This window comes from Euprymna scolopes, chromosome 16, assembly GCF_053919585.1.
Source record: "Euprymna scolopes isolate OS-2025 chromosome 16, ASM5391958v1, whole genome shotgun sequence".
NCBI classification, from domain to species: Eukaryota; Metazoa; Mollusca; class Cephalopoda; order Sepiida; family Sepiolidae; genus Euprymna; species Euprymna scolopes.
In genome coordinates, this window is record NC_136497.1 from 51,003,716 (window position 1) to 51,031,408 (window position 27,693).

Sequence of the window (27,693 nt, forward strand, 5' to 3'; positions counted from 1 at the left end):
CCCAATAGCCAACCCATAACAACCAGCAGCTCCCAAGCTTAAGTCCCCATCTATTGGTACCGGAGCACTTCCGATTAATGGTCTATGTATAAGACTGGCATGGCTATCACTGATGCTATGTGTGCCACTGCCCTCTTTCACTGCTGTGATGAGGACCTCATGAGTGACCTCATGAGAGACTTGCAGGAAGATGTGTCATCAATGATTGAGGCGGACCTCCTTGCTGCTATAAGGCACCTGGCAGTCGGGGAAGAGAGCACTCTGGTTCACCGCATCAAACTCAGTAGGATGACACAGGCCCCTGATAACCCTATCAGGACCTTCCTTGCTGCTCTCAGGAGTCAGTCCGCCTTATGGCAGAACAGAGCAAAGTATAAGGAACCGAGCTGTGGCCACACTTATGATTACAGCAGTGAGATTATTAGGGAGAATCTTATTCGTGTTATTGCTGATCCAGAGATTCTTTCTGACCTGTTGGGTGATCCCAAAACAGACCAAACCCTGGAGGAAACTGTTGCCTATATAGCCCAGAAGGAACAGGGTAGATCCAACAGGGCAGCTGTTGGGGAAACTACCACCGCCATGAGCCATGGCAACGACAAACCCCACCAGTCACAATCATCTCACAGCAACAAGCAGAGCAAGTGCTGGGCCTGCGGAGAACTACAGCATGGTAAGTCGAATGACCGGAATTCCAGAGCCAAGTCCTGCAGTGCTTGGTCTGTAACATGCAGCAAGTGCTCTGTAAAAGGCCATTTTGCGACCAAATGCAGTAAGTGCTTGAACTGCGGGTTATGGGGCCACTGAGACAGATCTTCCAGGTGGTGCTCTCACAACCCCCGCTGTAAAGTTAAGCCCAAGTACAGTAATGACACCTTACACACAGGGGATGATGAAGCTGGCACTCTATTCGACCAACTTTTTACCGTCCAGACTCATCAACCCTTAACTAGCAGCTGCAAGCCAATCGAACATCATGTTTATGAAGGCAAATGGGTTGCTAGACCTTCCAAGCCCCACCCAATGATGATGGTGAAGCTCACCCCATTACTAGATGACCACAAGAAGCTTGGCCGCCCACTCAAATCCTCCAGCTTCACATCAATCGAAATACCTATGGTGGCGGATTCTGGTTGTTAGAGTTCCATCATACCCATCAGATCAGCACTTGCGATGGGCATCGCCAAGACTGACATATTCCCCGTCAAATTGTCCCTGCGAGGTGCTATCGAGGAGTACCTAGGGGTTAAAGGAGGTATCTTCATGGAGGTATCCACAGCTGATGTATCTGGCACACCAAAAACAACAAAGCAGTTATTATATGTGTCTAGGAAAATCGGCAAAGCTTTCCTTTGTTGTGAAGCACTGGTGGTATTAAGGGCCATACCTGCCAGTTTCCCAACTGTGCCAGTAAGTTGGCCTCAAGACTCCCTGGCTACTGTGGAAGATGAAAATAGGCAGTGTTCGTGCCCAAAACGCACTGATTTACCACCACCTATACCAACAAAGCTTCCAACAGGTATTGCGTCCACCGATGAAAATGTGCCCATTCTGAAGCAATGGCTGCTTGACTTCTATTCATCAACAACATTTAATACATCCGAGCACCACCCACTTTCCATGATGAAGTGTGAACTGCTGGAGCTCCATATCGACCCCAACACAAAGCCGATCACTATTCACAAGCCTGCATTGGTCCCCCTACACTGGCAGGATAAGGTCTATAATGACCTTGAGAGAGACGTCAATATCGACTGTTGTCTTTGCGGGCCTCCAGATCATGCCCACTAATGTCACTCCATCTGAAAAGTTCTTAGAATCTATTTGGAATTTCCCTACCCCAAAGGACATCACTGGCGCAAGGGCTTGGTTTTGATTGGTCAATCAAGGAGCATATGCATTCTCCATGGCCAAGTGTGTGCAGCCATTCCAGCATCTCCTGAAACCATCCACCAAATTTCAGTGGACAGAGGAATAGAATGAGATATTCTCTGAGTTTAAGCTCAAGATCATAGAGGAAATAAAGGAAGGAGTGAGGTTGTTCCAGCCATCCCGCCCAACCTGTCTGTTAACCGACTGGTCGGTCACTGGCATCGGTACTTCATGATGCAGAAGTACTGCGACTGTGCCACCAGGATGCCTGTGTGCTGTAAGGAGGGCTGGAAGCTCTGCTTGGTGGGTAGTCGCTTCACTCATGCGGCTGAATCCAGATATGCACCCATTGAAGGAGAAGCCTTCGCTGTTGCCTACACCTTGCACCAAACACAGTATTACATCCTCTGATGCTGTGACTTTACTGTGGCTACCAACTGGTATACCGACTGGGATACTCAATGACCGCTCCTTGATGGAGATAGACAATCGCCGTCTGCTGAATCTAAAGAAAAAGACCCTCTCCTACAACTTTAAAGTCATCCACATCTCTGGAAAGAAGAACCTGGGACCTGACGCAACCTCCCGGTACCCACCAGCCGCCAGCCATGCAGATGATGCTTCTCGCCCAGAAAACACCGCAAATATTGGAGAGGACGATGGGATACACGCATCCATGTCTAACACTCTCTATGCAGTCACTAATGTGGTTTCCTGGGACATGGTGCAGGCACTACATTTTCGGACGCAGACCTACAGGAATTGCACTGACTGAGTCACAATGGATTTCCTTTAGACGGCCGACAGCTAAGGACCACACTCTGGCCATACTACTGCATCTCTAGCAGCCTTTGCACTGTTGATGGCATGATCCTTTCCGGCAACCGCATCATTGTGTCAGCAACATTACGCCAACAGATATTGGAGGCCCTGCATGCGGCCCACCAGGGAGTCAGCTCCATGTGTGTCTGCGCGGCTGACTCGGTTTACTGGCTCAATATCAGCATTGACATCCAACGTATCAATGACAATTGCACCCACTGCCATCGTATTGCAAAGTTCAATGATATGCAGCCACCTTTTAATGCTGCGCCTCCGGAGTACACGTTCCACAAGATCACCAGCGACTACTTCACACACAAGAACCATGATTATGTTGTGGTGGTCGACCGGTACTCCAACTGGCCGATGGTATTTCAAGTAAACGGTGCAGATGGCCTCATCAAGCACCTCAGAGAAGTCTTTGTGACTTTTGGAGTGCCTGAGGAGCTGACATCTGACGGGGGACCCCAGTTCACTGCTGGGAGGATTTCCTCCGATCATGGGGAGTCCACCATTACCTTACCTCTGTTGCCAACCTTCATGCCAACTGCAGAGAAAAACTGCAGTTAAAACTGTCAAACGAATGCTGATGGATAACACCTCAGAGGGCGGGTCTATCAATGTGGACAAGTTTCAACAGGCGATGCTAATATACCGCAAATCCATCGACCCAGAGACGAAGGCATCCCCTGCTCTTATAGTTTTCGGACGACCCAGTAGAGATCCCATCCCGATCCCAATGGGTTGGTACTGCCCCCACCCCACATGGTCTGAAACGCTCGTAAACAGGGAGAAGGCACTAGTAAAACGTCACTCCATTGAGCATGAAAAGTGGAGTGAGCATACAAGATCTTTGCCCACTTTAAGCATGGGGGATCATGTGTATATTCAAAACCTAACTGGAAATCACCCTAAATGCTGGGAACGAACAAGCTACAGTTACAGGCTGCGGTTGCTACTTTCTTGTCAGTAGTAACCTCTGACACCAATCACCCTTCACGTCTGTAGTTATATTTCAAGCTTAGTACAATAAAAACGTGGTAGTGGTCAGAGAAGAGGTGAGTCATTACTTGCCAGAAAAAGTGAAAAGATTGAATATCTCATTTCAGTTGATCAGACATCAATTCTAGAGCCATTCATCATTGCTATGTTGCTGCCAGACAAGCAAGCCAGAAATGTGTTTTACAGCACAGCAGCATATATTTGTAAACAGCCCTGTTCTTTTTCTAATAAGGGAATCTAATCTCAGGCAATGTGATCATAGCAGACTCTCCATTAGTATTACCAAATATGCATATATTTTGACAGACACAATATTTCAAACACACTGTTTATTCAATATAGGTGACGCTTGCAGCATATGACTTCTGAAATTTCTGACAGAGAAGTCACCAGTTTCATCAGTTTCTCTGCAAGCTATGAATCATTCATGAATCTCTAAATATGGTCAAATTTATATATTATTTTATTTATTATTTTTTTTCTTTTTGAATCCGTTGAGATGAGGGTTCATGAAATGTGTATTCATTTTTTTTTGCTGACTATCATCCTCATCTTTATAATTGCTGCTGTTTCACCACATTTTTGCCAACTTATCTGTGGCGCAGTGGATAGATGTGTAGAATCGCTATGGTTCCAGTTGAGCATTGTCTGAAGATAGCCGTTTCAATCCTACCTAGAGCAGGACAGAGGATTAGTTGGCCAAAAATGTGGTGAGACAGCAACCTGAAGAAGGCCAGAGGATGAGTTGGCCGAAACGTGGTTAAACAACGACAACTATGAAGATGAGGATGATAGTTTGCAAAAAAATGAATGCACAAATGGTCAAATTTCATGTTTCTTGAACCTGCAATTGAAAGCAGACTTCACTGAACACAATTCAGTTAAAAGCCTTCAACAAAGTAAGGCAAAAGCTTGCAAAAATTTCTTTACTTGCACGACCTATGTCATGTGTAGTTGTTATTTTTGTGCATCATTCATTCATTTCGAATGAATCAGATGATTTTTGTTGGTATTCGTTTTCCCTGATATCTTTCTAATTTGAATTCCTTTTAGAAAGACATTGAGTATTTACAAGAGGAACCATGTGAAGGTTGCCAACATATCTAAGCGAAAATGTTTCTGTGGAATAAACAGGATTTGAACTTGGTGCATTCAGGTTGTCAGTCTGTATCATTAACCACTTAGTCACCTTCCTGCGTAGCCCAATCATCTTCGAGATCTTGAAGTAAATCAGTTAAACTCTGGGTGTGTGTGTGTGATATAGTTGCATAACATAGAAATAGGAACACTGACGTCATCCATTGATAATTGTCTGGTTGTGTCAGTCTCCAGTGATTTTCTTCTCAGATCAATTTACTCTCGCTCAGCTTTAACTCCAATCTCTCAGACACCTCCGAGTGACTAATTGTCCTCGATTGTGTTCAGCTCACGACTGTCAAGTATCCAACTGGCAACTCCTAACCATCATCAACTGGACTGTCATAAAAACACTGTAAATTTTGCTTGATTCTATTGCTTGATCCTTTTCTTAGAGTCATTGGTATACCTTAATTAGAACCCCACCCAAGCTCTCGTGTCTGCATTAAGGGACAAATTTCAATCCATTATCTACTGATAAAAACTTTTTTCTTTAGTTATTCAATAAACCTATTTCCTCTTATTTTGTTATATTTTCTTGTTCTTTTCTATCATTTTTTCCTAACACTTCAATAGTATTACACCTGCATCTAGTGCTGAGTTTTCATTGGTTGTTGATGCACCGAGAACAGCCATAAGGGCCATATTGCAACTAACAATGATTACACTCTCTCACATACTTTTCAAGACAGCTGAAACTGGCAGAAACTATTATGTCGGTGGAAAAATAATGTCGTTTTTTGACATTCAACTATATAGAAAAAACAACATTATTTTTGCACCAACCTAACAGTTTCAGTATATTCGACCATGAACTATTGTAGAATAAGAAAGACAAGAGTCTCATTCTAACATATAACAACTTTATTGGCTATCCTCGTGAGTAAGACTGTAAGAAAAAGAGTTAGTATTGGGAAGAGTCTTTGTGTGGTGGCATAGATTAAAGATTATATAGTACCATGGGAGAAAGAAAGTTGTGTGTATCACATTGAAGTCTATGTGTGGCAGTAGTCATGCTGAATTATTTATATTCATGTCTTAGTTGACCCCTAGGCCTGAAAATCAAATGTGTCGAGCGGTAGTGTGACTCACTAGGAGCTTTTGACATCTCCAGGTCTTCAAAGCAGCAACCTTTCTCAAACAAATATCAAGTGACCAACTGAAAATTATTAATGACCAACTTTGGTGACCTGACACAAGGACCAAGAGTACAGGTGGACAAAATGTTCTCCCAAGATATAAAATGGCATGGTGGTGGAATGAGGAAGTTAAGCTGTGCATCAAAGAAAAGTGCAAATGAAGGAGTCAATGAATAAAAGTTCCAGTGAATGAGGATATGCATCTACTGGCAAAGAGGAAAGCAATACACAAAGCCAAGAAAGAGGATGAGCAAGCCAGGTTTCCAGATATATTTAACAATTACACAAAAACTTCAACCACTGATCGCCATGGCAAATAACACCTTATCTGAGAGCTCATTGTTCAAACTCTTCGGCTTAACATTCACAGGCAACATAAATTGGAACCAGAGATCCCAGTGAGATTTTTTGAGTTTCCCAAGAATTGACCATGAAAAAGCCCAAGAAAGTGGAAAATTTCCCAAAATCTATACTTCTATAATTTTTTTTTGTATTGATATTCATATTGAAAAAAAAAAAAAAAAAAAAAAAAAAAAAAAAAATACAACTTTGTTATATACGGGTCATTGAATTACATTTATTTGCAAAAGATCTAGCTAATTTGCATATTTTTTTAAACATTCATTTTAATTAATTTCCTATTAGTTTTTACAGTTTTCTTATGGGATGATTAGTTAACTATTACGTGTAATTATATTCATGCAGATATTGTACATGATTTATATTTGCGTAATATTTGCATAAAAAGCTTATGGTAAACACAAACCTTTTTTAGTGTATGATTACATATAAAGTATATATTTTTGTTTAAAGAATTTTGCCTATCAAACTCCTCTGTCAGTTTTTGGTCTACAGACATGGAACTTTATATATAGGGTATTCAAACCCATGTGAAACTATATTTGTGTTTTAACCAAAGAAAATCGGCACAAAAGTGTGAAGATTAAAAAAATGAAATTTGCCAGGTGAAGGTCGAACAACGGCATTATGAATATGCATGCGTAATGTAACAACTATTGTTTCTTGTTTTAATTTTGCAGTAAACACGTCTTCATAGTACAGTCATTAACGTCAAAGGAAAAAGTAAATCGTAAGCTAAATGTTTTGGTTTCGATTCTCAGCGATCGTGCACAAGTCATTTTTTAAAAACTTTTTAAATCATTACTATGTATCGAGTCCAATATAATCTAATAATGAATATGAAATATGCATTAAGCAAACTTTCAAAATATCATATTTAAGCATATTTTATGACCGAGCAATGCTGGGCAGCCTGCTAGTTAATAAATAAAAAAAAAAATTACCAAAATACTAAATTAATTTACATGCATGAAAGATAATAAATTTGATTATGCTTTTTCATCCACTCCACCATTTAATTGTATATTAATGTTGTTTAAGTCTTTCCTTTAAAATTATATTCTGATATATTCTATACACAGTCCCACTCAAGATCTTGAAGGAGTGCTAATGGAGGTTCCTAAGTGCAAAAGATACAGTGTTCCTTGTCATATTCTGATTCACCAGGAGTATGTCCTTTACAGTTTTTGCCTTTAATTTAGTTTTCAGACAATTTACCCTAGAGAAAATTCTTTCGACATTTGCAGAAGAATGTGGCAAAACAAGCAAGTTTGTCATAAAATAAGAAAGTAAATTAAACTTGCTATTATTTAATCCATTTTTTATTTGATTTGATTTCAGTGGGAATAGTAAGTTCGCTTGCAGAAATCAAAAAACACTTCCATTAGTCATTTGAATTATTTAGTTGGTTCTTTGATACAGAAGGAAAATGCATCACTAATTGTTGATGGGGATTGGTGAATGTCTCTTATGGTTGTAGGATCTAGCACTCTAAATTTAGTTATAATGCTACTTTCATCTAATGGAAATCGCGTTTTAATTTGGCATGAAAGTTCAATCAAGAATTTTAAGGAATCATTCCTAAACACCTTTTCAGTTGCAGTATCTTTAAATAGGTTGGTGAGCATAAGCCATGATTCCAGCACCAAGATATATATCCTCTGTAGTTAGTTTTGCAATTTCTGATAATTTTGATGAACTTAGGATTTCATCTCTAATATAAAAACTAATTATATTCTCATACTCAGTTGAAAAAGAAAAAAAGAACACTTGGTGCAATCTGAAATGTTCAGATTGAAATTCTAAATTTAAAATATTCACTTTCTGCAGAATGTATTGAAGAAAGATAAACATGTGCTTTGTTTTGCAGTTGATGAAAATTTTATAGATGTTACTGGCATTTTCAATCTCATCTGTTTTTGCTTCACTTCGAAAATAGAGCAAGAAAGCACCATACTGCTCGAAAATAACTTAAATCACTTTCTCCTTTAAAAACGGTTAGATGTGTACCAATTAAGGGATCTTGTGATCTGCTGAATTCACAACATCTTATATCATTAGATTTTGTCTTTTTGCATTACGAGAGAAAAACGATGTTAGATCTTTAAAAAAAAACAAAAAAACCCTTCTATAAAGAAGAGCAAAACGCTCACCACTTTACAAGAACAAAGTGCAAATGAATGGCACACACATCCCATAACAAAAACAGATGGGACATCAACTCTCAAAAGCTTTTGAAAAACAGCGCATTTCCCCATCATGGAAAAACAGTTGTCACAACCTCAGCCAATAACATTATTGAGATGAATACTTTTTCTCGAAAAACATACACAGCCACATTGCAAACAACTAAACCATAATGGACATCGTTGAAGTGACACATTTCCACTAGCTGACAGAAACAGAAGGAGACACATACATGTTACTTGTTTTGTGAATTACATACAATACTTGATGGTGGGTCATAGCTAGAACGTCAAATGCAACCAGTTAAGCACCATTCATGCAGAACACATGAGCAAAGGCATGTTTTGAATCAAAACAGACTATATTGAAACCATCTTTATCTTCCCAACTGTAATTTATATTAACTTGGAACAAATAGATTAAGGATATTTTAAAGGTGGCTTCAAAGAAAGTGGGCTCCTACTATGCTAGAAAATTACTCACACCTGAGAGTTTTCTTTATTTCTACAAAGCCGCCACTTGCCCATGCATGGAGTATTATTGGCATATCTGGGCTGGTCAACCTACCACTAGTCTCACTCTTAGATATTATTGAACAGAAATGCATTCTTCAAAATAACAATGGAGTTTTAGCAACAAAAAGAAAAAAAAAAAATAAATAAAAGAAAGGAAAAAGAAAAGAAAAAAGAAAACAGGACATGAAAGATCCTTAGAAATGCTACTATGAGAAATTGTTGAATAACGATACTGCGAAAATCTGCAAGTTGCAAAAGCTGTATCTGGACCAGTGATAAGAATTAAGAAATTGTAAAGAAACTTGTAAGATGAAGAAAGGTAAGACTGGACGTTGCAGAAACGTTGAGGCTGCAGGTAAAACAGGCATTGAGACAATCAGAAACTTGAATCAGATTATAAAAGAGCTTATCTTGAAAAAAACTAGGAAGCTAAAACTTAGAAGCTAAAACATGCTTTTGTGAGTGGCAAGACAAATATGAAAAATTAAATTAGATGAAAATGCTTTTGTAAAGATCAACAAATAATTATCTATATAATAAAATAATTTCGCTTTTCCTCTCCAGCTACAGTTCCAATAGGAATAGAAAAAAGCTCTACATACAATTCCAAAATGCTCACGCTTCCTGACAGTAATTGATGCAGGTTTCTGGAAATTAACAGGCACTTCCATTCACTTTAAACACTTCCTACATTAATTCCGAGATACATGACTTATATAAGTCACGATTAGAGGAAATGGGCGTTACTTTCACTCACTAATAACAATCTGAGAATTCCCCTTTGTTTATTTTCTTCACTTCATCATTACTTCCTTTTTCATATTCCGTACGATTATCTTTCACCAAATAATACTTCCGCCATGAAATATGCACTGCTCCTTCCAAGTTCAAAACTTATGCATCAATCTGATTTCTTGGTTACCGTCCCATTTGAGAAATATAAAAATGCACTTTATGAACGTTTTCCCATGTTTGCTCATTAAAAACAAAGCCATCAATAATGAAACAATTCTGTAACAAATATTTGCAGATATTTGAATTTTAACATATAAGTTGCATTCTCCAACACAAGCCTTATTTAATCTTTTCATTTACTAAACGAACGCTACATCATCATCGGCATGCTTATATTTACGGAATGAAGGAATATCCTCAATAATAAAGTACAAATTTATTTTTATTTACATCTGAAATAATATTGATGCCACTTTTGACGATTCCTATAAAATATTTACTTTGCATGTTTTTTTTTTTGGTGGTGTGGGGGTGGGGGTCTAAAAGTATAGAATCAAAATAACGCTTATTACATTTCAGTAAGATATAAGACTAGAAGATGAATTATATTATTTATCCACAAATAAAAATACTCCCCCCCCCAAAAAAAAAAACTTTGTTATCGACAGCATTTAAACTGATAAATTCTATCCAATTACACCAAGTGTGACGAATTTTCAGAAACTTTTTTCTTGTCTATGGAAATAACTGCATCCTTTCCATAATTAACATTGTTTTGTTTTTTTTTTATTTCTTAGATATCTGATGTTAAAAAAATTTAAATAAAAAACATAATATAAATTACATGATACTACGGTACTTACGATAAAATTAAGCTAATTCTATATTTTCTAGATACTGCTGAAATAATGTGATTTTGAAATTAAAAAAAATAAAATAAAAAAAATCATAAATAAACGCGTTAATTTGAATATCCCATCAAAAGGATTTGCGTTTTAACCAAAAAATTGAATAAAATTTAATAATTAAATGTTCATGACTTAAATGCTATTTACATCCCTCTACAAAAAATACAATTAATTCAGAAATTATCCTATACTAGCAGGCCGCCAAGTCATAAAATATGCATAAATATTAATTTTTAATTCATACAGAAACGGAAACGTGCATGCAAGTATAATGTTTTTTTTTTCTAAACAGTTCACTTCATGTAAGTAAAAAAACTCTAGCCGAGATCGAAATCAAAACCTAAAGACAGTGTCAAATATGATAACCATTAGGCCAGCTTGGCACAATCTTTAAAAAGTGCTTACAAACCTACTTATTAACATAAGGAATCTGTCACGTGAACGATTAATGCAGGTGCATCCGTGAAACAGTTGACAAACATAAAAACCTGATAATCATGTATCAACTTTTCAACTTTGACCCCTTAACAGCCTTTTTTTTTTTCGGATGGAAACTGATTAAAAAGTTTTCCACACGTTTGAAGACCCTATATATACCAAATTTCAAGTATGTAGATCAAAAATTTGTAGATTATATAGGTTGAGAATTATCCTCACATACATTCTCACTTTTATAGATATAGATTTAGCAGAACTTCATTGCCACATCGTCAACATTTAAAAGCATTAAACCTGCTGAATTCTTACTGTGTACACCAGCATGTGGTCATCATGCAGTACTATTTTGGTTACTTCAAAGATATTGCATTTAATTTGAATAACCTATAAAAACTATTTGACTTCAAAAAAAAAAATAAAAATAAATAAATAAATAAATAAAAAAAAAAAAAATGAATTAAAAAAAAAAAAAAAATCAATCTACCAAATGTTAGTACTTTAATACTGTATAAAGCTTACATACAATTTACATTCGGTTTCTGAAACTTGGTGAGCCTATTTTCAGAAACACACATTAATAATTAAATATAGATGTTTAAGTCGTTCTGTTGCATTTTACAGATCGTGCTGATATAATAGCGTTCTAATTAAGCTATCGTAACAAGTTAACTATTCTGTACTTTCTGGGAATCTCTTTGGTTAGTCTCCTTTCTCTGGCAGTGCCAGGGCATGAGAGCTAGTTTATTATAATAAGTAAAAAATTACTTTGAAATGAAGATCTAATTAATTGCAATCATTGAGCAAAATGTTCATTGAATGCTGCCCAAATTCCAAGGACATAACTGTCTTCCAAAAATGCTATTTATCTCACTGGAGATAGCCAAGTGCAACTTCATTTTTAAATATAAATTTAATTATTTTGGATTAAGTATGGAATTAGGACTTTGGAAGCCAAGAGACTCAAACTGGACACATGCTAATCGACACCGGTTTGGTTTAAAAACGTTTTCTTGTCCGCAATATTTGTTTACAGAACCAATGTGTGTGTGCAAAGGTGAAGGTCAAACCAGCGCCGGGAATAATCCTTATTTCTTACTTCATCCCCCCAAAATTAATGCTTCATTAAAATCAAATTCTAGTTTTTTTTTGTTTTTTTTAAATTCTTAATTTAAATTTAATTAAAACGAAATGCAAGAAATTAATTTTTTTTGTCCTATTCAATTGAGCTCTGGTTAGATTGCTTAAATAAAAATAGCAATTTTTTTTTTTTTTTTTTTTTTTTTTTAAATATGTGAACCCTCAGCTTTAATATGTAGCACCTAAAAAGTCCTTTGGTGTACCTCTTCCCAGGTCTTGGATTAGGTCTTCAGGCTTTGTGGAAAATCATGATAGATAAGCAAAAAAGTAATATTTTTATAAACGAAACATGTATCCTGTGAGTGAGGGTAAAAAAAAAAAAAAAAGAAAAGATTTTTAACATTTTTGGCCATGATATTCCTCAGAAGCCAACACTTATTTGTAGAATGACATATTCGTCTCCATTTATGGCAGAAAATTGAATGTGAATATAAAATACAGAAAAAAAAGTAATAATTATTTTAACTTTAGTTAGACAGTTTTTATCTCCATTAATTTACTTGTTGTAGTAATTAAATTACAAAGATCACATAAGACTTAAATTATGTTGCCAAGTAATGACAAAAAAAAAAAAGGGGGGGCATGTTACTGCAGCTGCTACTATCCAACGCTGTAGCTTTCTTAATTAGTCCCATGACATATGACCATCTCATCTAATAAAAAAATTTAATATTAATAAAACAAAACAAAAACAATTTTGTGTTTTGGAAAAGTCATTTTTAATATTAACAGAATTTACAAGATTACAATAAACTTATCCACATTTACTGATGTTTGTTGTGAAGGAGTGGGATGGGATGCACCTTACACCAGATTTTCTTTAGAAAATAAGGGTAGTGAGAGGGGGATAGGCGACACTTTCATCTTTATTTACAATCTCACATTGGAGCCAACAGAAATTTATTTTTTGGGAAAGCTGGATGACCTTTAGCTTTTAAACAAACAAAAATAAGAAAACAAAGCATAAGATATACTTTCTTTTTAAATAAACAGTCAAGTAATTAAAATAATGATAAACAATTTCTGAGTTTAAAATTTGGTATAATGAAAATTGAGAGGGAATTGTTTTTAATGCAAGACAGACTTTTCAATGATTAAAACAATTTCACAATTTAAGAAAAATATATGTATTGAAGATGAAAAATTCATATTTGAACATATTCAAAAAGTGAAAATAATACTTGTTAAGTAAGGAGAGGTATCATTATAAAAGTTGAGGTGAAATAATATGATGCATGTTAAATTTGCACTGGGAGCTCACTTCCAAAAACAAAACAAAATGCCAACAATGTTCCATTACAAAAATTAAAGAGAAAGGCAAGTGATATATAAAATTATGTGGAGGAAAACCTATTGATCTGTCAAGAAAATGATGCTGTTATCATTTGTCTAAAGAAAACAAAACCAGAACTACTTGACTAGATTTTACAAAATTTGGGAGAAATGTGCCACAATAAGCCATTATAAAAGAATCTAATACTTTTTTTTTTTTTAAATGTGCAAGTTTTTGTTTTTTTATTTTGTAAGACTTTTGCTCCAAATAGAAATATTTAAGATGGTTATGTGTGTTGCAGTTCAGAGTAAAATTTGTGATCTGATATAAATGATTTCATAGAGGGAGAGATTATATATATATAACTAAAAAATTCAAAGCTTTAAATTCAATTATTCACCATCAGAACATTTTAATAGAATCATTTTACACTAGAAATTCTTCCATTTTTCATTTGTACAAATTTTCATATAAAATAATGCAGTTCTAGAAGATTCTTAAAATTCATATTTTCTAAATCTTGAGTTATGTTTAAATGAATAGACAAAACTTTAATTTCTGTTTTAAAGAGTACAAAATTTAAGAAAAAATGTAATAACATTTATTACAATTGTAATGATTTAAAACATTTTACCAAGCATTTTTAACCCAGTACAGATTATTACTTAACTTTGGACCACAATGTAGAATTGAATGATGCATATTAAAAGTAATTTTAGTATTCAAAATGAAGGTAACATTTGGAATATTCATTTTTAAAAATATCAGATTATTCTTTAAAAGGTGATACTAATCAGTTAAGCTGAAAAACATTAAAAATGTTTTTCAGCTTAACTGATTAGAAAAGAAGAAAAGGAATAAAATAAGTATAAGCTAAAAAAAAAAAAAAAATTTTTTTGTGAGATGTAACAGTAATTGGCATTTTGCTTGAGATGACCCTTCACATGAGATGCAAAATAGCCACCCAAGAGAAGAGTCTTGAGAGGAAGCAGCAGTTGCTGCGTGCTGCATTTGGGTACTTCAAGCTTATGACGAAAGAAAATAGCAAGGACTACTCAAAGCAGTTCTAAAACCAAGCCAGGCGAAACTTGCATAAGTCTAAGTACACAGGAATTAAGCAGCACTTCGAAATAGTATGAAATTAGGATAAAAACAAGCTTCCACAAATAAATTAGATTAAAGAGAGAGAGAGAGAGAGAGAGAGGTTAGGTAGGGAAAGATTAGTTCTCCCAGTACATGAAATACATCGCTTACAAATAAGAAATCGAGTTATCTACCCTTGATTAAAAAAAGGGTAAGGTAGATAATGTGTTCTTTTATCCCAACAAGTAATGTCCCAAACTTGTAATTATATAAATTTGAATTCAGATTTCTTTGTGAATATTTAAAATTATATTGATCTCCATTGAAGCCAACCAAATGGTAGAATAAAAATTTAAAAAATATTTTCCAAATTTAAAAAAAAAAGAAAGAAAAAAAAGAAAAAAAAAAAAAAAAAAAAGAAAAAAGTTGTTCCAAGTCCACAATCTATATTACAAAATTAGTATTTTCTTTTTAAATTTACCATCTGAAATTTTATTAGAAAACTAAAATCATTCAATGTCCATCTTGAAATATATTAAAAAGAAAAGAAAAAGAGGAAAATTTTAAAATAAGAAATACTTATTAAGCATTGAAACATTTTTCAATGTTTCCAGTGGATAATTAGTGGCTTTTTTCAAAATTCACAAAATACAAAAGGTGAATGTGATTGGGATTTCTATTTTCACGATAAGATATTCTAAATGTCAACCTAACAATTCTTGAAACTTTTTAGCCCAATGGTTTTTTGTTTTCTTCAAAATAATTTGTTTATGAACCAGAGAAAAGGTATAAGAAAAATTACCACCACAGAGAGGCAAAAGCTGTGTGGATTTTGGTCCCAAAATTTATACTGTGCGTAATTCAAAGGCATACAAAGCCGCAATTTGTATTCATGTTTTATTACAAAAGTTTCAATTTTTTTTTAATAGTTTCTTTAACACAACTAAACATTTTTAGAGGAAAGATTAAGAAATTTCCCATTTTTTTGTTCTCAATTACACCCAACAAAAAAATAAAGCCTATAAAAAAACAAATAAAAGCACACACACACACACACATATATATATATATACACATACATACATACATACACACACACACTTTGCTTGAACACATGATTTTATAAATTTTCCAATATTTTATTTTTCATCATTTATTTTACTGTGTGTATGTGTGTGTGTGTGTGTATATATATATGTGGGTATGTGAAAGAGAGATGAAAGTTCCCCACAAGAGGAAGAACTTGCCCCTATTATATGCAAACATATCTCTGAAAAATCTCATCAAAAAAAACATCTGAAGGCAGACATGATCCAAGCCATTACAGCAGTGTCCACATAAATATAGGGAGCAGATATCTAGGAAAAATGTTCTTGGAAAGGAATTTTTAATATTGCAGACAACATAGAGAGTAGTGAGCAATAGTAAGGGAGAAAGGTTTACCAAAGGCATATTATTAAGCACAAATTTGTGATTTATCAATTCTACAAAAATGGACGACACAGGCCAGGATAAGTATTTGAGATTATATCAATACAAAAGCGGATACAGTTAGGGTCAATAGAGAACATTAAAAAAAATCTTTGGGCCACTTTTTCTTTAGCTCGAATCAAGCCCAATCATTTCAATTAAGTAATAGTGTTTTTTTTTTAATTATTAAGTCAGTCATTTTGGACATAAAATAGAAAATTTAAAATTGTATTTATGGGGTTTTGGAGCTGTACTAGAGTTTCGGACATTGAAATCTCTGACCTTCTTCAGTAACATTGTCGTAATCAGTGATCTTCTGGAATGTTCAAACTCAAACCTATATTTAATCCACCAAAATAAGAGCAGTCTATCTCAATACATTGAATAATAGATTCACTTTGAACTTTCTAGAAAGGCTAACTATAGCAAAGGGTACTTTAAGAAGGCAGAAGAGTACTACTGTAGAAAAGTTGTGAAAATGACAACCAAGATAATTGGAAATCACTTTTTTTTTTTTATGATACATCAACATTATAGGGTCAGTTTGTGCCATACAATGTATTTATAAAATAGTAATTTGATATGTTTCTGAAGATTATTTAATTGTATCTTTGGCTTCTCCTATAGAAGCTGAATATGATTTTTTTATAAATTTTATTTTTTAAGTATTCTAACATTTGAGAAATAGGCACATTTTTTAACATGATGGTTTGGTATGTAATAGTATTTCTTGCAGGTATTCATATATTTTTACAGTCGATTAAGATGCTTGATTGTGAGCATTTGGCCACAGGTATTCTGAAATGGAGCTTTGTATAAGTATCCTTGTATGTTGGATAGATATTTCCAATTCTGATTGCTTGATACTATATCAAAGAAAACATTTCGAAAGAAGTAAATAATCTAAATGACATTCCCTCATCTTAGAAATATAAATAATAACTTTATTTAAATTAGGAAAAAAAAAAAAAGCCAAATAAAATTAAATCATGATACTTTAAAAAAGATCAAATAAAAATAAAGAGGAGGGGGGGGGGTAAAAAAAAAATCAATTGTAGAATTCTAAAAAATAAAGGTTATTTTTATCTAACAAAAGAAAAATCTAAATCATTTCTTAATCTTGAAAAAGCAAATTTGACTTGAACAAAAAGAAAAATAATACAAAATCTTAAGTTATGACACAAAAAATACTATAAATCAAACAGAAGAAAAAAAGGATAAAGTATTTAATTTAATACAGTCTTTTTTTAAGACATGAAATTTAAGAAAAAAAAAAAACTGATTGTATTAAAGATATTTACTACTTCCATTTATTTTACAGCTGAAATTTTTTTGAAAATTAAAAGTTAAAATATTCAACTTTATATCCATTATGTTTCTTGCTTTTGGTTTGCAGCAATAGAAATAAATCCGTTGGCTCAGACAATCACAGAATAGTGACCTTTTCATAGATAACATGTTATGGGAAAATGAGATAGCATTTCTCATGGTCTTGGTGGAGGTGGGGGTATGAATTTCCGTGTTTTTTTTTTATCCTTTCACAAAATATTAAAGAATAAAGTTCCAAGATGCAGAAAGGAAATTGGCATCTGCGCATTTAGGTCTGCATATAATCTATTTTATACAAAAGATACTCATTAATCTATAGAGAGATAGGTGAGTATCAGCCTTTATATACATTGTGGGAAGGGGAGAGTATGAAGGAAAAAAACGAGATAAGATGCAGAGAGGGAGAGAATATAGTGTAGTAGAGAGATATAGAAAGATATACAGAAAGAGAGAGAAAACAAAAGGGTGAGAGGAAGAGGAAAACCTTTGCCTCCGCTTGATGCGAACGAGCACACGCACATATATATTCAAACGCTGTCTAATATATATATCACAGATGAGAATTTGTGTGTGAGTATGTGTATAAAGGAGTTGAATAGTGGTGGTGAGGGTAGCTAAACCAGAAAAAGGGAAAGGGGGGATTAAGAAATTGTGGGTGAAAATACCAATTTTCTTTTTGTTACTGCTTTACAAAATTCAACCTAGAAAAGTGAATATTACAGAAAAGGAGTTTTCTTTCTACATACTTCTGTTAAAAATATAGATAATTGGATAGCATCTACACAATATCAATTTTAATGGAATTCTTAGAAAAAAAATAGCAAAAAAACAAGTCATTTAACAATGTCAAAACACTATATCACCTAAAACTTTTCAATTTTTGTTGTTGCTTTTTTTGGAGAGGGGGGGGGGGGAGAAATGTTAAAACTAACTCTGTTGTTTATGTCAGTTGGAGTTGATTCAACATGGCTTATTCCATTTCGAACAAATATAGCCGTTGTGATGCAATGCTTTATGGCAACAAATAAATTTACAGAAAAATATAAGTGTAGCAAGTTTGTAGAATAGTAATTTAGAGTTAATATTATCCAAAACATATGCAAAATGGATATATATTCTACAAAATTTTCATTGTGTTTGACGTAGAGGCAGCCATATTGAATAGACTCCAACTAACAGAAAACAAAGCTAGTAACACTTTTTTTAATTAAAAAAACGTTTAATTTATCAAAACAGAGCTTGTTGATAATGCGTATAAGTGATAAGGCGTTTTGAAATCGTATAGAGCTGCATTTCTAGTTTGAATTCCCCCTCATGTTGATATCTAAGAATAGTTGAATGTAATGATAAAAACAAAGGTTTTTTTTTTAGGTTTTGAGGCTTATAGGAAGAAGTAAATAATTACAGGAAAGAAGCATAACTTCCTTTTTAATTTAATATTAAATGAAAGCTAATAAAATCAATCAAATATTAATACATTCTGTCAAAAAATGAAGCTTCATAAATAGAAAACCGCTACTCAATTAGAGGTATTTTTTATTAGGATTTTGCTTTTAAAGAGCCTCCCTATTGATCCTTTGTGGGAAGGGAAAGCCCCCCCCCCCATAACCATTATGTCAGGAGATATGTGTATTCTAAATGATAGCATGAATCACACAGCATATTTATGTATAGGTAACGCTGCTTTTTTGTGTTTATATTGGTAATACTATCATTAAATGGAAAGGTTAATTTAAAAGAAAAAGAAGACTCATACAAAACTCAACCATAAAGCAAGAGATTGAAGTTAGCTTATACATTTAATTTTCATTCCACCATAGGTGTAGTAAGCCACCCCTCCCCCAAAAATGCTTGTTAAAGGATCTGTACAGATCTTTTTCTCTTTATGAATTTTTTTATGTTGCCAGTACTGTAGAATAAATTAACAGTTTCATTTAATAATGGTATTACCTATGCAAAAGTGTCCAACAAAAACTGCATTATACATAATATTTTCAGAAATATATTCTATTATATATACACATGTGTGTATGCAGAGATGTATGCATATACTAGCGCCTGTCTATTTATAGAAATTCACACATGCCTACAAACATGCACAAAGATGAGAGATAGAAATGCCAGTATGTTTTTTTTTTTCTTTTGAGACTCTCAATAATGGATGGGAGAGAAGTGTGAAGGCTGCTGAATTTTTTTCTGGTTTAACTTAAAAAAAAAAAAAAAAAAGTTTCATTCTAATTTGGGAGAGAGACGACCATGTTCTAATGCGAGCTCACAGCTTCGACGGCGCAAACAATGCTGAGGGCTTTCAAATTCCCTTTGGTCATTTACAGAGTTAACATTAATCGGCACCCCACCATCACCTATGGAGAGGGCAGATTTGTCGGAGAGAGCACAACTGTTTAAATTGCTACGTGCATTCATGAGGGAGAGTGGTTTTGATGCAGCCAATGAACAAACAGGGCTGCTACTTTCTACCTCACTTAGTCCAGGCAGACTCTTGCCACCGACAGTCACAGAACAACCGATGCTCTCAATTGAAGAACCTTTACACTGAGTGTTCACCAAGGGTAAACTCATGGCATGCTCTTGTGAACGATTAGATTTCTTCAGTTCTGTGCCTTCAACACTTTTGTTGTCCAATTCATTGATACGACTGTCCAAATGTTCATGAATTTTTTCCTCGATACTCATTCTTATATTCTTTCGGTATTTTGTGTAAGTATTCTTGACATCATCTCCTGAAAAACTGCCGCTACGACCTGAAACAGGAGACCACTGGGTCGGCGAAGCCACCTGGTTACATTTTAATTCTGCACAAATGCTACTCCCACTGTTGTTACGCCATCTATTGGACATGGTTTCCACTTGAACTTCCAGAGATGGTGACGTGGCGGAAATGCTGTCTTTGTCCCTTTTAGGAAAGAAGAAAAAACAAAGGAAAATATTATTTTTTTTTAATTATAAAATTTATTTTTATAAATATATGTAATTTATAATTAAAAAAATAATTTTATATTTATCTCAACTTTAAAATGTTAAAAATAACAAAATTCATAGATTTCGATTGACAAAAATTCTTTATCACATATTTTAAATGCAAAATACAGTAGAAAAATTTTTCTTTTTATTAACAAACCCCTATCAAAATACTATTTGTTTTTTTATACATAAAAAGTCAGCCCAAATTATACCTTTGCATGTATTTCCTGTTGGTGCAAAATATGTCAAATACCCCACATATCTATTTTAATAAAAATTATGAGATGACTTTATATTTTTCTTACAACATGCTTTGCACATTGAAAATAAAAGAAAAAATAGAATATTTATTGAAATCAAAAAATGTAATAATAAAATGTTAGAAATCCTAGTTCATCAGATGATAAGAAGTAGCCAGTTTCCTCCTCTCTGCATAGGTGATTTAATAAGCATACTACCTCCATTGGTCAGCTAGCTAATCTTGTAAATGTATTAGCTACATTTATTTTATTTTTTTTTCATCTTTAAATTATAAATTGTCTGCTATTTCCAAATCAGATTGTCTTTTTTGATGAGGTAAACTAATTCAAACTGAAATTTGGAAAAAAATCATTAACCAAAAATTATGGAGAGAAGGGTTGATGCATATATTAACCCTTTTTTTATTTCTTTCATCTTACATTAAACAGATTTAAATAGAAATTGTCAAAATAGTTTACATTTTCCCCAAAAATTTTCTGCCCTCAAAACTCATTTTAATTGAATAAAAACGAATTAATAAAAAATGTATATAAATGAACAAGGGGTTCTGTAGAATTATTTCTTTTAACTTTGAATTTAAAAATGGTTTTTGAGCATATACATGCTAAAAGTGTACTTAAAAACATTAAGCAGAAATAAATTAAAATAAAACGAATTATAAATAATATTGTGAGAACGTTTTTGTATAAAATCTTCAAATTTGGTTTTGTAGAATAAATCTGATATCTATGATCATAAATATAGTTTTGTATCAGTGAACACTAATACACAAAAAAATTGCATTATTAAAAATTGAAAACTATTTCCCTTTTAAATTAAGTAAACACTATAAACAAAATTTGTTAATCCTTTTGTTCAAGTATTTTTCTAATATATAAAAGTCTTCTTTATACAAATAGAAATGATACAATAAAATTAACAAATAACATGGGACAACAACGAAAACAGGCTTAATTACCCCCCCCCTCTCCTAAATTGGCTATTACTGATTTTTCTCATTGGTGAAAAATATTTTTATACTTAACTAAACTTTGTAATACAAATAAAACTATCATGTGTCCAAATGATAAAATAAAGTTGTCGAAAGACGCTTCTTTAAAATATCTTATGCAATTTAAATGTCTAATCTCTAAACAGGTTTAAGTAAATGATATTTCTTCTAAATTGAGTGCAATTGTGATGCATTTTCTACACATGGATGTATAAACAGGTTCATATCTAATCATGTAGATATGAAAATAAATGATTCAATTGGACAAAATCTGAAAGTAGCAAGGCCGATAGCCATTAGTCGCTGGCTCTCGTGTAATGAATGAATGCGTGAATGTAGGATTGACATGAAATTCTTAAAGAAAAACTAAAATGACTGAAAAATGGGCTGAAATGACTTAAATAAATAAAAAGTAAATGACTTAGAATGCCTTTAATGAACTTAAGGATGAATTGAATGACCTTAAGAATGACTTGAATGCTTAAAAAATAACTGGAATCCTTCAAAAACAACTTGAATGATCTGGAGAATGACTTGAATGGCTTCGAGACTGACTGGTTGTAAAGTGGGTGATCATTTTACATTAAATTAATACAGAAAAGTGACCCCCCCACTTTATATCACAAAGTTACAAACATAAGTACAGCATGTAGTAAGAACAAATACTACACTTTGATCTTGGCCAAAAGGCCAAGAAAAGAATATTTATTTGCTCCCCCACGAGCAAATTAGGCACAAGGCCAATTTTTAATGTGAGGAGTAAAGGTGAAATGGGGACCAATTCCCTGGGGAGTAGGTTGGTTGGTTGTTTCTGTTTTACGGCATATCAACCTTTTTCAGATTATTTAATGTCAAATCTAGTTATTTTGAGGAACGATTTTTAATGGAGTATATTTGTTTTTTTTAAGTCAGAGGAGCCACCACTTATCAAAGCCTAGAAGCCACTCAGAGATAAGGGTTAATATGTGTACAGTAGTCAATAGTACAATATCAAAGTAATTGTTAGTAGGAATTTCGTAAATTGGATTACTTAAGAGGATGGCTCATCAAGAACTTGTTCATGTTGGATTTTAAAACGATCATATTGTAGTCAGCTGGAAAGCAGAAGAGAGTTCCACAGGTATGCAGTTCTAAAAAAGAAACTTTGTTTCACGGAATCTATGTTTACGTTTAGGCACAAATAAAGACTGGAGGAAATTAATTATAGCGATTTCAACTAGACGAGTGTTTTTTGTCTAAGTTTTTCGTGTAGATTGGAGTTCAGAAAAGCACTTGCCATAAAAATAACGATAAAGCAGAAACAGACTTGCAATGTCTCTTCTGTGGGAAAAGGTTGCAGGGAAGAGAAAAGAGCATTCCCCACTAACCTACAAAGTCTGACAAGACAAGATAAGCTGCTTCTAACAGCTCCTACCAAGATGTGACAACAGTACATCCTTGGACGTACTTGTCTCCTATAGAGGTAGAAAACTGCATCGGCAGTGAGACATCTACTGGAGCAGTAGAATGATCCTACCACTTTTTCGGTGACCTTGGCAACAGATTTGATGTACGTGTTGCATTTCAGATCAACAGTAAAGGTCAGATTCAGAAGCTTATCAAAATATGGAGCCTCCCCAAGATGAGAGCCATTCATTTCAATTGCTGCCAGATGAGGGTCAGAGCATTGATGATGTAAAGATAGAAGCTAAGTTTTAGATGAATTACAATTAACAAGCCATGTGTTCAAGATCAGAAGAGAGAGAATCAGAGAACTTTGTCATTTATGACCTTTGAAGTGTTGCCATAGATAGTAGTGTCGTCAGCATAAATGTCTACGAATGATCTTAAGATGTGATTTAGGAGATCATTGATGTAGATTAGGAAGAGAGTTGGGCCCAGGATGAACCTCTGAGGGGCTTCAGCATTAATACTGTGAGCTTCTGATTTCTGCCCATCAACCACTACTCTTATGAACCTATCAGAGAGAAATGATTTAATAATAAGACATTTCCAGCTATACCATAGCTGGAGATCTTATGGAGCAGGCATTTATGTCACACCCTATCAAAGGCCTTTGATATGTCAAGAGTGATTGCCCTAGAAAGGAAGCCTCAGTTGAGAGATTCACTAAGTCTATGAGATAACTGTTAGCACATCTGCTGTAGATCTAGCAGAACGGAAACCATATTACATGTCACTGAGGTGATTATATATATATATTAAAAACAAAAGGAGAAAACTGAAATGCTTCAGTTTTTATTTACCTGTATCCTACAATTGATCCAGCCAGTGTTTTGGTACTGGCATCATCACCATATGACACTGTAGCAGATTTGTCACCAATGCTGAAGTTGGCAGATTCACTACTTAGACTGGCTCTTTTTCGAAGTGGTGGATTGGCAGACACATCGGCTTGGACCTCTAATCTGAGGGGAAAAAATATATACAAGTTTTATAAATTGAAAATTAATTATTTGAAAATCACGTGAAATTCCCAGACAAAAATATTTAAACAGTTTTGTTATGGTGTGTCGAGATAAATTGAGTTTCAAGGATCCCAGAAAATAAGTAAAATGAAAGAGATAACTTCAGGTTCACACCAATTTCTTTCAATTGAGTTGTGTACACCATAAACAAATAGATGAACTGACAATTTAGGACACTTAAAGCATACACAACCCAAAAAATAGAATCTTTAGTTTTGACAAATAAGGACAAAGATTCATTCGCTTATAAAAAAAAAAACAATTTTAGTATGCCCGGGGGGGGGGGGGGTCCTTTCCTTAAATAAATCTTTCCCTATATTAAAAGTTGACATTGTAATGAAAAACAAAGTCGGGTTTATGATCTGTTTGTTTACAGTGCATACAAGTCGATTGTGTATTTTTGGGATCCTTGAAACCGAATTATCCTTCTATCCTAATGGAAAGAGCAAAAAAGAGGAGAGAGGGGGGTATTTCTAAAAAGTCTCAGAGAGCATGAAAACACCTATTAAAACATTTACTTCTGCTTTCCATTAAATTTGAACCATAGTTACATGAAGAGATTAAAAAGCTTTTCAAAATTTGCTTATTTAAGACCATTACATGAGTGCAGGAAATAGGGTTTAACACTACAAAATAAGTGTCCCTCCTCCCCAAATCTAGCAGACTGAAGTTCTATTTTTACTCAATTTACTTTGTATAAAATTTAAAAAAACATGTATGAGGGAGGAAAGTGAACTCTTGCACTTATTAAAGGATTAAAAGGTGTTTTTGAATGGTATTCCATATAATGTTTCATTTTTAAAAATTTAAAAACCTAAAGTGACAAAATTTTATTACTTCTGTTTTACAATTAGATTGAAAAAAAATTGACTTTTTTTTTTACAATCTTAAAATGATAAACAAATATTCTTCCATTATGATTACATCTTCAAAATTGTAGAGTATTTTGAAAAATTTAATTTGTGTGGTAGAAGATGAGATCTTCAGAAATTAAAATCTTAACTTATTTTACATCCAGGAAATGCTGAGTGCAGCTGCTAAGATTAAATAATTCTCCAAACAAAACAAAATTTCAAGAATGTCGTTCAAAAATTAAAAAAATATTCTATTGATTTTAAATTTTCAAAATAGCAGTTTGGATTTTTTTTTTTATAAATTAAAAAAAATTTTTTTTTTCAAGAGTTAAAAATGAATGAAAGTATTTTTTGCATTTATAGTTTAAGCAAAAATCATAAAATTTGTTGTATGTTGCAATTTGTACTAGGTGATCATAATGCAGGAATGTTTTTTTTTCTTTTAAATCTAAAATTGAAGAAAAAAAGTTGTAATTTTTTAAATTCAATTGTAAAACATAAAATTGTTATTTTTGATGTGTTTAATGTGTGTTACATTAAATTACCTCCAGTAATGCGGCATCTATTTAGAGAGTGAGGAGTCACACTTGATAACATTACTCCCAGGTCTAATCAGAGTGATATTATCTGCCAGGGTCCCACCTATGGGTTGAATGGAATCTGCTCTAGTTATATGAAACTGCATCTGATGTTATACAAATTTCATTCATATCATGAACAACTAGTTCAAGTCAATATTGTAAACATTTGAAAATATTAACTTGAAACATAAAAACTATTATCAAAAATTAGATTGCTTATTTAAATAATCTTAAAAGGGCTGATATGAAATAGAAAAAACTTTACGTGTCAAAATATAAATTGATGAATCAAAAATAAAATATAATAGTTCAACATTTTTATTTTGTATAAAGAATGAACTTGTGTCTTACTTATTGTGATAGCCACCTGCTTCCATAAGGCTTCCATTTAAACTGGACTCTGTTGTTGCTCTATGACTTGCAGAATCACGGTCGCTCTCATCTCTCAGAATTCCCATTCGGTCAATATGACTGCCACTAGCACTAAGGCTGTTGGTCATTGCAACAGAAGCTTCGCCAATGCTAGGAGCAATGCTTGGATTGGCCACATGGTTCACAGTTTCTGCAGCTGCATTATCAGCTGCAAAAGGAAATTACAGTCAGTCATTAATAAACAAGACATTGGTTACAACACTAAATAACTAAGTGACAAGTTTAGTTTGGAGGAAATATTAACATTCAATAAATATATTGCAGTTGTCTGGGTGTCCAATTAAAAGTATAAAAACTACAAAACAAATAGAAAGTTAATTATTTTCTTGATCATCATTGACCTGAATGAATAATATTTAAAATTTAGAAAAGATATTTTCTGGGGGTCAACTGAGTCAGGTTTCATCAGGAGGGTTGGTAAGTGGGTTCAGTGTTATGTACTAATTTGGAAAAAAAATGCTGACTCATTACATGAGGAATCTATGCTGGATGAAGGAGCAATAGGGGTTGGAAAGAGGGAGAGGGAAAACAGGAAGGGAAAGAGAGAGGTAGAGAGAGAGAGAGAGAGAGAGAGAGAGAGAGAGGTAGAGAGGTAGAGAGAGAGAGGTAGAGAGAGAGAGAGAGGTAGAGAGAGAGAGGTAGAGAGAGAGAGAGAGAGAGAGAGAGAGAGAGAGAGAGAGAGAGAGAGAGAGAGAGAGAGAGAAGTTTTAATAGAAATAGATTACTTTTGCCCCGGGTGACGCCGGGTAGCGCTATTAGTTAAAAATACAAAAACAAAATATTTTAAACAATTGGGTTGATCCGATTTAATTTGCATATTCTATTCAGAGAGGTTACAAAGATATAGCTAAAAAGTATCTTACGATCAATGAAAGTACTAAACAAATAAACCTCTGAAATAGTTAAACTCAACCACTTATTCAAGTCAAGCTTCAAAAGATGAAAGAAAAACATTATTTGAATGCTGACGATTTAGGCTAAAAATACTATTTACACAAAAATGTTAGACTATACTAACAGTAATCATTGATAAACACGTAATGAAATTTAGATATTTATATTTGAGCATTTACACCCGATTGGTATCTTCTATGTTACATCAGGTAAAAAATAATAAAAGGCCTTTGTCAGGTTTTGTGGATAAAGTTTGATTATGACAGAAATTTCTAAGTGAAATCTAAATCTCTCGATGCATCATTACTGGTGAGATTTGAGAAAGTGAAACAGCTGTTGGAAACTTTAAGAGACCCAAGGAATATTGAATAAGAATTTCAAGTGGTCAGTCCAAGAAAATTTTGTTGATATTTCCAATTTAATGTTTTCTGGCAAGACCAGCCAATCATCAAACAGGATAAATTTGCCAATATAATTGATGAATTCATTTATTCATATGCAACTCATGATTGAAACGTCCTCTTGGACATTTATGGCACAGCTTAGAATGTATTTTAGTTATCGTCTTAAACTTAAAGTTGTATTTTCTATTTTATTTATGAAATACTGAAGCTTTTAATTTTTCGTTTTGAAGACCTATTCAAATAAGTGATGGAGTTCCATGATGCAAAACAAATATTTTTCAAATTAAAAATTTGGGTCAACAGTATATACAATTTAATTTTTGTTTAAAATTTTTTCTTTTAATTTATAATGAAAACAGATGGTTGAATAAAATAAAAGATGTCTAAATACATTTTGTCCACTTCAGGAAATTACAATG

At 33.5% G+C, this 27,693-nt stretch overlaps 2 protein-coding genes and 1 pseudogene across 2 annotated transcripts in view; 1 reads left to right on the top strand and 2 right to left on the bottom strand.

Moving 5' to 3' along the window:
• The first annotated feature begins 2,739 nt into the window (after positions 1–2,739).
• On the top strand, positions 2,740–3,264 carry LOC145296173 (uncharacterized). Its single transcript, XM_080142382.1, has one exon. The coding sequence runs from the start codon at positions 2,740–2,742 to the stop codon at positions 3,262–3,264; it is 525 nt and encodes a 174-aa protein (XP_079998508.1).
• Positions 3,265–19,297: 16,033 nt separating this feature from the next.
• The window catches only part of LOC145295950 (E3 ubiquitin-protein ligase RNF19B-like), a 197,538-nt gene continuing 189,142 nt past the window's right edge, over positions 19,298–27,693 (bottom strand). Inside the window, exons 8-10 of the mRNA XM_080141840.1 lie at positions 25,896–26,124; positions 23,888–24,049; positions 19,298–20,321 (exon numbers count right to left, since the gene is read on the bottom strand). Of these exons, the coding sequence (XP_079997966.1) occupies positions 19,637–20,321; positions 23,888–24,049; positions 25,896–26,124 (1,076 nt within the window). The 3' untranslated portion in view covers positions 19,298–19,636. The remainder of the gene's footprint in view (positions 20,322–23,887; positions 24,050–25,895; positions 26,125–27,693) is intronic.
• LOC145296416 (U2 spliceosomal RNA) lies at positions 22,206–22,343 on the bottom strand (annotated as a pseudogene).